This window comes from Colias philodice, chromosome 10, assembly GCF_061535455.1.
Source record: "Colias philodice isolate Cphi_HAF_F1 chromosome 10, ilColPhil1 Martin Lab GWU primary, whole genome shotgun sequence".
Classification (NCBI taxonomy): domain Eukaryota; kingdom Metazoa; phylum Arthropoda; class Insecta; order Lepidoptera; family Pieridae; genus Colias; species Colias philodice.
Genome location: NC_143095.1, coordinates 8,536,350 through 8,551,366, shown reverse-complemented (window position 1 = coordinate 8,551,366; position 15,017 = coordinate 8,536,350). Strand labels below are relative to the sequence as shown.

At 33.1% G+C, this 15,017-nt stretch overlaps 1 protein-coding gene and 1 long non-coding RNA gene across 5 annotated transcripts in view; one reads left to right on the top strand and one right to left on the bottom strand.

Moving 5' to 3' along the window:
- Positions 1-15,017, bottom strand: part of LOC149485333 (uncharacterized) — a 316,030-nt gene that overhangs the window by 211,663 nt on the left and 89,350 nt on the right. The window lies entirely within an intron of this gene.
- Usp1 (ubiquitin specific protease 1) lies at positions 582-14,918 on the top strand. Of its 4 annotated transcripts, none has more exons than XR_016316208.1 (11): positions 589-725; positions 855-1,124; positions 1,410-1,590; positions 1,908-2,115; positions 2,696-2,843; positions 3,698-3,815; positions 8,133-8,335; positions 8,882-9,042; positions 10,185-10,387; positions 10,798-12,590; positions 12,948-14,918. XR_016316208.1 is itself a non-coding variant. In XM_089700126.1 (10 exons), exons 2-10 carry the CDS (start codon positions 866-868, stop codon positions 11,171-11,173), a joined length of 1,857 nt encoding a protein of 618 aa, XP_089556252.1. In that variant the 5' UTR covers positions 582-693; positions 855-865; the 3' UTR covers positions 11,174-14,918. The 4 variants fall into 4 exon arrangements, 2 of the variants coding, with proteins under 2 accessions (XP_089556252.1, XP_089556251.1); XR_016316207.1 differs by having other exon boundaries at positions 10,798-12,905; XM_089700126.1 differs by having other exon boundaries at positions 582-693; positions 10,798-14,918.

Sequence of the window (15,017 nt, the reverse complement as noted above, 5' to 3'; positions counted from 1 at the left end):
TGCAAACATTGACATAATCCACAATCAGATAATTATTATACAACATAATATTATTATGTATCTGTATATTGTGATAATATCATCACTTTTTGCTCTAGAATATTATTAGTTATCTATTTGATTTATTCGTATTTCAAAAAGTGCGCCATACTGGAACGGAAGTTCTCCCATCCTTGTTATTGCTCTATTCGTTTTTTTTTTCTTCGTGGTAAGAAGGTGTGTCTATTTGACAATTAATATTACTCTTTTCTTTTCTAGACTATAAATTATACTAGAATAGAATACTATTAATAAATAAATAATAAACAAATTTTGAACAAATAAATAATTTGAATTTGAAAAGAATCGTCAACTTCTACTTTCTATAGCATGATTGCCTCGAAATTTTATTAACTTTGGCATTTACTTATAGTAATTTTTTAACTACTTGACTTTAAAAAAACCAACAAAAATTTCGCTACAGTATTTGATTTATTTTTTTATTATGTTTTGTGATTATGATTATTTTACATCTATATTACCGATATTTTTATCGGTAAATCGGTGAACAATGAACATCACTAAATTTTCATTACACAACTAATCCAATATGGCGGTCTGTTACAAATGGAGTTATTCGTGGTTATTTTCATATAATTTCTGTTTATTTTAGCAGTTTCAACGTAAGGAATACATTTTCATATAATATATAATGTAAGTGGATGAGAAATATATAATCCCATGCCGTAAGTATGCTAATAGACACAAAGTGAAAATATTTATACAAATATCCTTGACCGTTCTACAAGTAGCAAAGTTTCCAATCATTTTCCAATACAATTTGTATTACAATAAATTGCCTTTGATCTTTACAGGTATTCTGAAGATGCCCTTAAATCCTATGCCTGAAACTAAAAAAGGGGTCGATAGAACTAAATTTTCACTGTCTCTGAATAGAAATAATGCAACACAATTAAGGAACGAAATAAAAAAACCGGGTTGTAAAGAAAGTACTTATTCCTGTGAAAAATCTTATGACAATAAAGAAAATAAACCTGTCAAGAGACCTTTACAAGGGACTTACAACAATACATTGAATGCTGCTAAAAAGCTGAAGCCTTTGACTGAATCATCAAAAGTGGGAGGTAATTATTGACAAATTTATGAATACTACAACAAATTATTACAGAAGTTTCTAGTTTATTGTTATTTATTTAGATATGACTGTTTTAATAAAAAAATTGTTACTAATGTTAGGTAATTAAGTAAATCTAAATGTGGTGATATGCATATTGATTTAATTCAAAGTTTATTTGAATAATATGGATGATAGAACATAATATTCTATTTTAATAAGAATCTAACCTATAGTATACTGCATGATTGATAATAATGATGAAGAAAAGTTTTAATATATGATTTCTCGGTAGCTTCATTCGCAGAACCCCAGTTAGTGATACTAAAGCCCAAGCAAGGCAGCACTGCCATGTTGAATGGCCACCACTCGTCAGATAATCAGTATGGGGGGGGCTCCCAAACCAAGGCTCCTATCGCCACCCTCTCTAATCTTGGAAACACATGTTTTCTTAACAGTGTATTGTATACTTTGAGGTGAGTAAAGTTAACCATATTAATTATAATACATGCATGCATTTCTTTTAACTGCTATTAATGTTATGTACATTTGTTAAAAGATATTATGTTTTAAAGGTTTGATAGGTATAGTAAATTTATAATAAACTGATGAAAATATTAAATTCAAACTAAAAATTTATTCCTACAGCAGTGCTTTTTGAATCATCAAAGTACATAATTATATATTTACCACCAGAATGTGCTAACACTACCAAATCACCTGTAGATATTCAATTTATTAACCCAATGAAAAATCTTGCTTAAGAACTGTTATAATCATAAATTACTTTCAGGTATGCCCCTCAATTTGTCCATAATCTGCACCATTTAGTGTCAGATTTGAGTAGAGTGGAACAGAAACTTGGCAGCATCAGGTTAAAGAGTTCCTCCCTCGGTAGAAGTGCGGCCGGCATCGCCTCTTCAGGAACAAGGTCCTGGAGCAGTAAAGATTTACTGTCTTTGGGACAGTCAGATAATAGTTCAGGAAAGAGTAAAATACAGGTAATATATTAATCAAGACTAAAAATAATGCTATATGTTATTAGCCCCATAGCTGTTTAAATGGTTGCCATAAAGTTATCATTCTTAATAGGGAGAATTTTGTAGTGAATCAGAGAGATAACAAAAAAACTTTATCAGTGTGTTTATTTTCTTAAAAAAACATTGAATTAATGATAGTGTAAATCCAAAGTATTAAAGTTGACGGATTTATCAGATATGCTATTACTGTGCCAAATTATGAATTAGATTATATAATAATGATAGGAAATTTATATTGTATGTATGAGTAATAAGTGTAAAGCTAGAAAAACAGTTCTCTTCTATTGTATGAGTAATAAATGTGCAGTAAAAAAAAAGACGTGTGGCACTGTGGACTGCCGCGGTAAAGCTATTGCATAGCATGCCTTCAAGCTACACCTCCGAGCCCGTCGGAGTGGGGAGCGTGAGGTTTTTTCGTTACGGAATTTCTCGATTCGGTCCCCGCGCTCAAGGCCCGCGATAGAAGCTATGCAATAGCTTAAAAAACAAAATCTCAATCATATAGGTTTTTTTTATATGAAGTATGTTTGAAACATTGTAGATAGCAACAGAGAAACTTCACGAGACATATTTAAGTCTGCGTGCAGTGGAGAGCAAATGTATGAACACGACAGCTGACACAAGTCCTGAACCGTACGCAGCTGATGCCTTTTTAGCAGCTTTGAGAGATGTCAACTCTACTTTTGAAGGTTAGTTTATTTTATAACTACAAAAGAAAATGGTAAAACTCCAGTTCCTAGGAATTGAAACTGTCAACTGTCCTTTTGAGAGCAGATAGAGTTGAGTGGGGCTGCCTGTAGCAGAAAACATACACAATCAATTATACAAATGAAACAGGCACTATACAGCAGAGATTGTTTTAAATATAGTATTGATTGCTATACAGTGGTTAATGCATTATGAAATGTATAGATTGTCTAATCTAAAAATGAACGCCCTTCCACTAAACTTCATTGTTTCAATGTGTGAGGACAAATAATTATTGAACCACTTTTATATGTGTGCGCGCGGCGATTCTACTGCAAACTTTGACTTTCGCGCACTGATTTGTCAACTAATCGGGCGATCAGTTCAGGTGCCTAGCATTGTATGGCGGGGAGAGTGCGCTATGTACGGAATGACACGTCCGTTCTGTCGTGCATCGCGTCATTTATGCACTAGTTGGCCAACTGGTCCTGTCGTTCGGGCATGGACAGGACTGGAGGACTGAACGACCAATGAGGCAGACCAATTTGTGTGTATTGCGTCTATACACGTACTTTGAATGTGAGCGTAAACACAGTGGAGGGGCGTTCATTTTTAGATTAGACAATCTATACAGTAGTAAATTGCAATATTGAATTGTTTTATACAATTAATTGAATATGATATTTTTGTATGTGGCACTGCTAGTCTGATAGATATTATGATTGTTCTTCACTGTAATAAAACTTTCATTTTTATATTTTTCAACAGCTTGTGCCTGTGGTCCCATAAAATTGGTCTAGTTCTGACAATTTATAGCCACTTTAGTTTTTGTTTAAAATAAACATTATATTTATAGGTAACAGACAACAAGATGCACACGAATTATTGGTGTGTATATTGGACAATATACGTGAAACATGTCGAGCGTTGAGCGCTCGCGCCTCGCGCCTGCAGTTGCAAGAGAATGGAGATAGGTATGGATTTTTATATTTCAATATAACTAGTAACACAGTTTTTAACTAACACAGGCTTTAATTTCCCCAAATATTTTTTTTTAACTGTATTATTTTGAAACTTTTTCAATAAAGATTTTTTTTTTTTCTAAAAAAAAAAAAGAATTTGAACTAGGTTTTTGTGTGAAAGTCGTAAATGATACAAAATTTAGGATGTTATAAATTGCACATAAAATTTAATGCAAATACAAGAATTATGTATGTTTAAAAGTCATTAATTTAAGGCTATAAAGACCCATTAGATTGTAATTTCTATCTAAACAAAAGCATTCATCACTTTAAGAATTCATGGATTAACCTTTTAAGTACTCGATGCCATAACAAACATTATGTAATTGGCTTCTAATCTTAGTCTTAACATGAATAAAACATCGATAATACAACACTTATTTTTAATTTAATACGTAATAGCGATAGCGTCGTACGTCGTGACGATTTTTCTATTAATACTTTCTATGCTACAAACGTTGCATAATAATATTGTTATTGTTTTCATATGATTCATTACACACAGTACAATAATCATTCACTTGATAGAGGTTTCAGTGACGATAATTTTCGATATTAATAATGATTTTCATTAACTTAACATACCTTACTCTCACCACATAAGCCTTATTGAACTCCTATAGGAATTATATCCCTGTAGAGGGACGAATATAAATCGGTTTTGATAATGAACTCAATGAGTAGAATAATTCAATTTAGAGCTAGCGCACACGAGCAACTTTGTCTCCGCAACTATTTTGTCTCTCCCACCTATGGGCTAGTATGAAAGTGCGCGCACGTAGCGACGCAACTCCCCATACAAATTGATGGGAGAGACAAAATAGTTGCGGAGACAAAGTTGCTCATGCGCGCTAGCTCGTACAGTAGACTTAAGGCAATTACACGGTTCAACGACCTTAATGATTCTGTCACTACATTTGAATTTGTTTTTTTAACCGCCCTCTATAAATATACATCGTTGTTGAAGTAAAAGTGACCAAAGATTATGGAATTGTATACTGTATCGTATTGTATCGTAATGTGTTAGTGGTTTCTACCTAATTTATGTTTTCTCTGAGAGGCAGTAACATATTACATTTATGAATAGTAAATATTGTGTACTATGTATGTTGTAAATGTAATGTAGGAAGACTCATCTTTCAACATTAACCGTTAAGTCTCTACTACATGACCCATTCTGGAGACCTTAAAATGACTAAGCAAGTAATTATAAGTTCTAGAGTGGGGAACAGTTAAGAAAACACCGATTTAGAAATTAATTTTATTCAACACGGACTCTACTATATTCTGGAGACCTGATGATGGCTAGGGTGGAGAACATCTCACCTACAGAGATATAAAAGATGGAGTACATTATTTGACGTAATTCTATAGAACGGCCTCTACCATGTCATGGTGTATCGAATGGTAATGGTGACCAGGCAAATGTATTTAGCGTTCTCTGTATATCTCTTCATACCTAGTAGGAATATATGCATGCAACCTACACACACCGAAAAAAATAGGGGAACGGACAAGAAATCACGTTTTTTTCGACTTGTTATGTATTTTGTAGTTAGTTCGGGGTTAATTTTTTAAATCCCTTACGTCTTTGAAATGATGACGAGAAATAAAATGTGTTTCGATTTTTAAACATTAAAATATTATACCCCTTTAAGAGTTTGGTGCCTATTTATCGACTATATAGCAGCTTCAAATCAAAAATATTATAACGTGTTTTAAACTGAGTTTTTTTTCTACTGTTTATCTTTGAACACATTACAAAATGAGTGATTTTCCTGCGACTGAAGTTACCAGAGCCTATGACTATGACTGATATGGGTCATACCTTCCGTACAAAGAATACAGTGTTAGTTGTGTCGGTAAGTATCTATAAAAACTCGCATAGTTCCCGTTCCCGTGGAATTTCCGGGATAAAACCTATCCTATATTACTCGTGGATAATGTAGCTTTTGAATGGTGAACGGAATTTTTAAAATCGGTCCAGTAGTTTATGAGCCTATTCATTACAATCAAACAAACAAACAAACAAAGTTTTCCTCTTTATAATATTAGTGTAGAAGAAATCATCGGTTCACCCAGTTAAAAGTGCGGAGGTAACGGAACCAACAAAAAATTCAGTTGAATTGAGAATTTCGTCCTATAATGGCGTCGGCTAAAAATGTTGCTATACGTTTATGTCAGTTTTGACTTTCCTACGATTTTATACAATAATATACAATTAAATGATTTTATACAATATAAAAAAATTGCTGATTTTCGGCGGTATGGCGACCATTTGGAACTGTCTGAAAAGTATGGCATGGCGATTTTCGTACATGGCTACTGGACGATGATTACCTGTGCAAAAATTAGCCTGGTACAAATGGTTGAATTTTTTTTTAAATCAACGCATTCACGTCGGTATTGTGGGCTGTAAATTACACCGGAAAAGTATGGCATGACACTACCGCCTACTTCTTTTTTATGGGCTATGGGTAAATCCTAAAATTTTTGTGTTACAAATCGTTTGCCTTCCGTAATTTATCCGACGAGTTCGACTAACGCCCACGCGACTAGTATGCCGGTACCACTGTTCTGACCATGATTTTTCTTTTTGTCATTGCGTACTAAGACCACTGTAGAACCGCCATCCGGTTACAAATGACCCAAAATTTTGTGTCAGTATCTCCCGGCTTTGGATTGTTTTGGACCCTTAAAATATACGATAGAACAGCAATAAATCTTTTTTAAAAAATATTCAAGGCACAGGGAAAGTCTGGTTACTGTTTTATAGGTATGTGTTTTCTGATAATATTTTACTGTCAAAAATTATCAACACTGGATATTATTCAATGACGCCTTTCAAAAACAAAACTAATTTACAAACAGATTTTTATATCTTTACATACCTATTTTTAACTTTCATTTCATGAACTGCTCATGTAAATACCTATTACAATCTGGTTTAATTTAACAAAACATTCAATTCGGTGAATTTTAGCGTTATTTTGCAAAAAAAACCGCACGTACAGTCCCCCGTCCGAGTCGAACTGACATCGTCAAATTTCGTCGAAAATATGCAATAGAGGTGAGGTTTTATGTGGGTTTTATTATAAATTCGAGTTTTTTCTTGATAATTTAACGATAATAATGAAAATTGAAAAAACAATCAATACAAATTGTTACAAATATCATAACATATTTTTTGGTATAAATTTCATGTATAAATATGTAGCCGTTTTCCTAACAAAATGCGTTTTATGTTCAAAAAGGGGTTGATTTCTATGTATTTTTTTTATTTTTAGGCCGTTCTAAACTGAAAAGTAAACAATACACTTTGTTAATTATATCCTTGAGTATCACATATATTTTTTTTAATAAGACAATCGTACCAACAGTTTCCTCAACAAAATTCAATATGTATAAGGTGTTTTCCGGTTTTGACCATAGTAATCCCCTTAACTATTTTCTAAAGTACCCGTCACGAGAAGCTATAAATTATGTAAACAAACATCTTTTACTAAGTAAACATTTTATACTGCGAGATAATAATAAATTGACCATATTCAATCGACATGAAATATAGACGGGTTATATGAAAGTAACAACCTATTTAATTTAGTCGGATCATATTTTAACGACGCAAAGCGCTATCGTTTGTGTTTCTTGGTACCGGAACGCGTCCGTCGCAGGGATTGTGAACTATCGGGACGCCATTTTGAAATAAACGCATCATTCGAGTTTCGAATGCGTACGAGTTTGTTTCATTGCTTTGCATATATCGCGGATCTGGTTGTTATTGTTAATTTTGTTATTGTTTCGTTATCACTTTTTTATTGTTGTTACTTTAATTGTTGCGTTAATTTTATTTGTTATTACGTATAATGGAGCCAGTAGCCAGTACATCTAAGGAAATAAATTCGCCACGAAAAAAACGTCAAAAGGTGCGTAATACAATTTATCTAAAATATATAATAAGTAAAAAGAAAGAGTTGTTTGTTCAAACGCGCTAATCTTTGGAAACTTAAGGTTAATATTAGAAGTAGGTTTTAAATTGTGAAGTAATTGGTTAGGTTAATTGGTATACCTGGAGATATAGCTTGAGCTTCGTGTGACAAGTGACTACCGGTGATTTTTACAGGTGATTTTTTTACTTAATAATTTATTAAATCTTAAACAAATTCATTTTTTTTGTTGGTCCAAATGTTGTGAACTCCTGAACACTTGTTTACAAAATTTATAGCTTCTCATGACGGTTACTTTACAAAAATCTATCAATCGTTCCAGTAATGGTCTCAGCCGTCCGCAAACGATAGAGGACGGCGGCAAAACGTTGGGCAACTTGCGCAAGTCATGGAAGAAACGCAAGGAGGTGAAACTGAACGATAGACGGTGTTCGCCCACTGAGGAAAGAGCTCCGTCGCCAGCTGATCCAGAGAGGGATGAACGGGCTCGACCAGGGTGGGACTTTGTTGCTGATGATTTTGAGGGTGAGTCTTGATGTAATATGGAGTTTTTGGATATAAGTAGAGGTTGGCATTATTGTTAATGTTTGAATTTGAAAAAATTAACAAGTTTCAAAATCAGTTTTATAATGTAACAAACTGTCGAAAATAGCCTTGATGTATTTTATTATCATAGATCTCAATTATTAATAGATAGGTTATTAATTATTGTGGCATCAATTTATATTTAGTAAGTAATTTAAGCGTAAATATATATTCAATTATAAAACAGACTTACTGTTTAATATTTGAATTAATCATTTCATAAATAGATTTATTTGTTGCGATTTTTTGAAGTGAAAACTTCTTCAGCGGCGTTGGGTCTAAAATCTTAAACTCGCGTCAGGACAATCGAAAAAGCGTAAGACGGATTTTTTTTTAAGCCCTTATATTCCATGCGTAAGACGGATACCATTCCAAAATATCAAACATGCTGAACGTTAATAATTAATCAAGTTTTCACTTCTGCCGGCACTCCCGGAGTGCAACCCGTCTTTTTTTTAAATGAATAAGCTTATATACACGTGGCAGGCACGATGGTGGTGCGCACCATGTGCCTGGAGTGCGAGACGGTGACGCAGAAGGCGCAGGCGGTGTGCGAGCTGTGCGTGCCGGTCGGCGACGACGACGCGCCCGACGAGCCGTTCCGCGCCGCCTGCCTGTCCAGCGAGTACCTGCGCGATCAGAACAAGGTGACAAAATGATTTATAATTACTATAATTTTATTAAGCGGAGATCAAGGCCTTCAATACAGAAGGCTAAAAAGACATAGTGTGCCAACACTACAGGGCAGATTTGTAAGGATGGAATGATACATCCATTTGAGATGTGTCCTTCTAAGCAAAAAAAAAAAAACCTAACAGATATAAATATCACACAAATTAGTGGCTTATTGTTGTGATCAACAGATTGCCATGAAGCAGTATTAAAAAAAAAAACTATTTTATTTTTTGACGTGATAACGTTTTTAAAATCGTTTTAGTCGGGTGACATGTTCAGAAACTTGTGTCACACCAAAACCTCACGAGTGCGATCGCAGGTATAACGAGAGAGAGACGGACCGATCTCCCGTTTCATCTCGAGCGCTGAAACCAATAAGACGTTATCACGTAAACATCTCGATCGTAAACCTACTTTACAAACAACCAATTTTTTTTTAACTATATTCTTTAGGTGCGTTGAGAGTAAAATTTCTAAGTCGCGTTATGGCAATGGCAATAACGTCACGTCATGGAGTAACGCGACGATTTTGGTATTTTTTAGTCTTGCCAAAGAAGTTTCTCTTCTGATACATGTGCTCGACACACATGCTCTTTTTTATCTATGAATGTCTATATCAGTCATGAGACTATAATTATAGTGCTGTTGTAAAATGCATTCAAAGTGTAGTGCGTTCAAGTTCATGTTCGTGTGTTGTTTATTTGTCCAGATTATTTTATCTGTTTCGTAATATGAGAAATTATTTGTTGTATTCTATGTTTACTGTGGCGAGTCAAACAAATGCAAAACTTGTCTTAACATTGAATATGGGTTATGGGTTATAACAGTGTCGCTTGTGCTTCATTAAAGCGCGACGCAGCATTAATTTTCATGTCCAATAAAAAAGAAGGGTCGAATAATCAATTAATCATTATTTATTGAAGTGAAAACTTCTTTAGCGGCGTTGAGCACTTTTTCTGTAATGGGTATAAAATCTTAAACTCGCGTCAGGACACGTGACCTGATCGAAAAAGCGTAAGACGGATGGAGACTAGACAGCTATCCCCTGTCTACTACGCGCGTTTTCACTTCTGCCGGCACTCCCGGAGTGCAACCCGTCTTTTTTAATCCACAGTACTGGTGCGAGCGCTGCCTCCGCTACAACGAAGCGCGGCGCAGCGTCGCGTACTCGCGCCTGCCGCGGCTGCTGGTGCTGCAGCTGAAGCGCTTCAGCGGCGGCATGGAGAAGATCACCCGCCACGCGCCCACGCCGCTGCTGATGCCGTGCTTCTGCGAGCCGTGCGCGAGACGCGGCCCCGACCAGCAACCTGCTCACAGGTGCATATGATAGTTTTAGTAAAGATCTATTTTTTTGAAGTGAAAACTTCTTTAGCGGCGTTGAGCACTTTTTCTGAAATGGGTATAAAATCTTAAACTCGCGTCAGGACACGTGACCTGATCGAAAAAGCGTAAGACGGATACCATTCCAAAATATCAAACATGCTCAACGTTAATAATCAAGTTTTAACTTCTGCCGGCACTCCTGGAGTGCAACCCGTCTTTTTTTATTTTATAATGGAATGGAAAACACCGCTTACAATATAGTTCTGTCAAAATCTATCAAGGTTGGTAAATATTAATAATTAAAAAAAATACAGGTTATGGGTCCATTTTATTAAACAATTTTCTATTGTTATGGTAGCACATTTTATAAATGATAACTTATCGATACCTGTATCAATTTTCAGGTACATCCTTTGGGCGGTCATAATGCACCTCGGTCAAACGCTAACCGGCGGGCATTACGTCGCATACGCACGGGATAGCTCACAAGCCGACGTGAAGTGCGACAGAGAGAGCAACAACGACTCCACCGCCTCGAACACCGGCACCAGCTTCATGAGGACACTGTTCAACCGACCACGGCCACAACAAACAGGCTGTACAGCCCGAGATTGCTGTGTTCCCAGACATAGGCCGGAAACTGGCTGGCTCGCCTGCGACGATGACCTTGTCAAACCCATATCTAACGAAGAATTCGAAGACCTCCTGTCTGCTGAACCCAAAATGAGATCCGCGGCCACACCTTACCTACTGTTCTACGTGAAAAGTGAAGTCGGCTAGTGCTAGTGTATTCATTAGATGTAGTATGTTTGTTATTATTTAAAACGCTTTAAAAGACAGACATTGTATTTGTATTGTACTGTGTCGAGCCGAAGTGATATTACGGATATGGAGTTACAGTTCAATAGATATATTTAAAGCTAATTCTTGGTATTCTACTGACAATACGAACGCGAAAATTATGAATATATCTTCATATAAATGTATTATCTGTTAAAATGTATATTGAATGGATTCATATTTATGACGAAATGTAAAGCTAAATTTATAAATAGCGTGTTATGTTGTGTGAGATGGCCTAAAGTTACATTCGATTTGATACTCTTTGTAACCGTACATTTAAAAATGTATTTGTAAAAAGTTATATGCAAATAAATGAATAGAACAGTTATTATAGTCCATTATTTGTATATTGTTAAAAAAGTAATGACAGTTCAAAATAAGAACAATATGCAAAAATTATATGCGCAGTATTACCACTGGATATATAAAGTGCACTTTACATAAAGAAAATTTATATATTTAAATAATTAATTATTATAAAGGTGTCATTCTGTACCAAGTAATAGTTTTTCAGATTGTAATAATTCTGTTAATATTGAAACAGATCACACAAGTTTGACACATTTTGTTGTCTCGAGTTTTATGGAGTCCCATGAATTTAAGATGAATAATTCATCTTATTATTAAAATTATTTTAATTTCGGGTCCTAAAACTTAATGAAATGACACCAATCTATGGTTACATATTTGTAAATGGTGGATGGCTTTTAATATTTATATTATCATTATTTATGAAAATATTTTGAATTCACTTTCATATAAATTAAAGTTGTGTTTGACATTCCACGCAATATTTTACTAGAAACATATTAATTAATGCTTTGTGGAATAATAATTATATACTGTTCGAAACTGTATGATTTACCTGTTCGGACGATTTTCTTAAAGTTGTTACTCAAATTACAACTTTAAGAAAATCATCTCATTTAAGAAGGCTCCGGAACTTAAATGAAGAGTTGCTATTTTGTGGTTCTTTATGCATTTAGGGCTGATTTTTCAATTGTCAGTGTACAATAGATAACCAATACTTATCTGTTTATTTTGATTGTGAATAATATGGGGTGGCATTGCAATACTTTATATTTTGATTAATTTTACTTTTGAAAGATTAGCCCTAACACATTTTTAAGTCAACAAGGCGTACTTATGACTTCATTTTCTTATTAAATAATATTAAGCTAGAGTGAGATTCATTTCAAAGTTCGCTTCATACTTATTATGTTAAGTCTATCAATTAATTTTCACGCGAATTAAAAATAGTATTTTTTTCTCTTCTTAAACCCTTATTTAATCAAAAAAATTTGGTTAATTATCTTAATTAATTATCGAAAAACCTAATACTCCTGGGAATATTGTAATTGGACTAAAATTTTATTTAATAAGAATGTTTAAACTTATATGCATCATTTTGGAACTGCACGATTGTAATATGTTAAATATTATCATTTGTATTTCACCCACATCTAGTAGGTGTTCCCAATTCAAGGATATTTTAACCATTAGTTAAATTTATTATTTCCAATTACTATTTTAAACAAAAATGCGTCAGAATAAAATAAAACATGAAAAAATTAGACATAGACTTCGTACTTACTACACAAAATATGAGAAAACAGAGAATATGCTTTAAGATCTTCATATAAGTCAAGAATGAATGATTGTCATGTAGGTACTTGTTAAAATCCCAGTAATATCTCATGTTGTTGACTAGACCTACTTAACAAGAAATACAATAATTTATAATATGTACCAGTTTTAGTTTATACTAGAGAAATATACGAGGTTAATGTAAGATCATCAATAGTTATTAAAACGATATTATATTAAGCAAAAAACATATATTTGTGATACAAGAATATATGTTCCCCCCAAATAATTTCCCGAGTTAGTGTAATGTTTTATTAAGCCATCGCTTTTCGTCGATATTATCGCCTTATCTTAATTTTCGATGATACATAAGTAGTCGTATATTATACAAATTGTGGTTATAGGGTTGTTTAAAAAATGGTATATCTTTTTTATGAAAAGAATAGCGTTTTTCAAACAGCCCTGTACTGTATAAAAGTATACTATAATACCGTCATTGAGCTATTATTACTACGTATAGAGGAGACACCACGAACAAAATCTGTGCTGCAAGCGTAGCGGCGCGGGGCGGCTTGTGAGTCATAGATTAAGCGATGTCATCGACTCGCCGTTCGCGCTATAGAGGCGAAACTTTGTAAATATTTTGCTTATTACTTATCAATTAAGAACAATCAATGTAACAAAAAAAATAATTAATCTAATAAATAAATTATTACTTAATAAACTTATCATTTAAAAACTTTTCAATTAAAACCAATCAATGTAACAAAAAAAATAATTAATCTAATAAATAAATTATTACTTAATAAACTTATCATTTAAAAACTTTTCAATTAAAACCAATCAATGTAACAAAAAAAATGATACATAGGTAATTTATTTTCATCTTTCATGATTTAACTTTTTTTCAAATAATATCCACAGTACATACAATATTTTTAAATGTGTAAAATTATTTTTTTCCACAACAAAAACATAATATGTGATGTAGGCGGTGTCGTCTCCATATGTATATCTCAATGAATACCGTGACGTTATTTGAACAATCCACGTATGTATATCGTAAATTCACTTTATAAAATAGAAAAATACACGCAAGCGAAAATTTGATACAGAGATTCTAGTAAAAGCTAAAAGTTTGGTATTCATTGGCTGCTACATAAATCATTCATGCAATAAAATGGTATGTTTTACAATTATTGTGTTTAAAATGGTACAAAAAAATTAAAAAATTGTACAATTTTTCCTGCAGCTTTCGACCAAACTTTTAAAATTGCTTGCTTTGTGACTGCTATCGTGATATATATTTAACAAATATTAAAACGAATTTGCTATAAGTAAGACATAAAGCCTTCTTCACAACTATTTTTCTACTTGGAATGTAATTAATATCCTTTTCTATATCTGTTTATTACCCTTTGTAATAGTTAAAATTTCTAAAATATGTTAAAATAGTCAATAATATAAATACCAGTTATAACTAAAATTGCTAGTTGCTATACATATTATGTATTATTAATTTGTATAATTTATGTTTTGCTAGAACCTTATAAGATTTATATGTAATGGTAACTGTACACACACATTTTGTTCACAAGATTCACAAGATTCAGCGCTATTGTGTATATTTTTCAGATGATTTTTAACCAGATTAAAAGAAAACAATCTCTGAAATATTCAGTACTGCAATTATTACAGTACAACGGAAAATTTAAATTTCGTAGTCTGTAGACAATTTGTGTACAATAACTTTTATATAAGTAGGGCATAGTTTAAAATGAGTTCAGGGCCCCAGTGTGTATTAGCTTTAAACTTAGCAGCTATATTTTGTGTGTTAAAGATTAACATTAAAGTCCAACAATTTTCTACAAACAACATATTAAGCTCATCATATTATTGCATTGTGTACGTCACGTATTTTTATTTTTAAAATTATTGCCCTTGTATGTTTAGTGTGCTGTATATTTGTTGCAAATGCCATTCCAAAACCTTTCAAAAAGGTTATATCTTGTCAGTAGTTATATGACTTTATTTTACTAATGCAAAAATGTTATTTCATTGTAAATTAAATTTGATTAAAGTTATTTCGAATGCATATTGTTTATTCTTGTTACCAATTTATCCAGTTATATATGTATTCCTATTCACGATCATATCACCTATAAAATTATATTTCCTTTTATGATGATTATCA

What these genes read in the sequence shown, in the direction of transcription:
- Usp1 (XM_089700126.1), top strand. Translation starts at nt 866, where the DNA reads ATGCCCTTAAATCCTATGCCTGAAACTAAAAAAGGGGTCGATAGAACT. An exon ending in TGAATCATCAAAAGTGGGAG is followed by an intron (nt 1,125 to 1,409) that starts GTAATTATTGAC and finishes ATTTCTCGGTAG; the next exon opens with CTTCATTCGCAGAACCCCAG. An exon ending in AGTGTATTGTATACTTTGAG is followed by an intron (nt 1,591 to 1,907) that starts GTGAGTAAAGTT and finishes AATTACTTTCAG; the next exon opens with GTATGCCCCTCAATTTGTCC.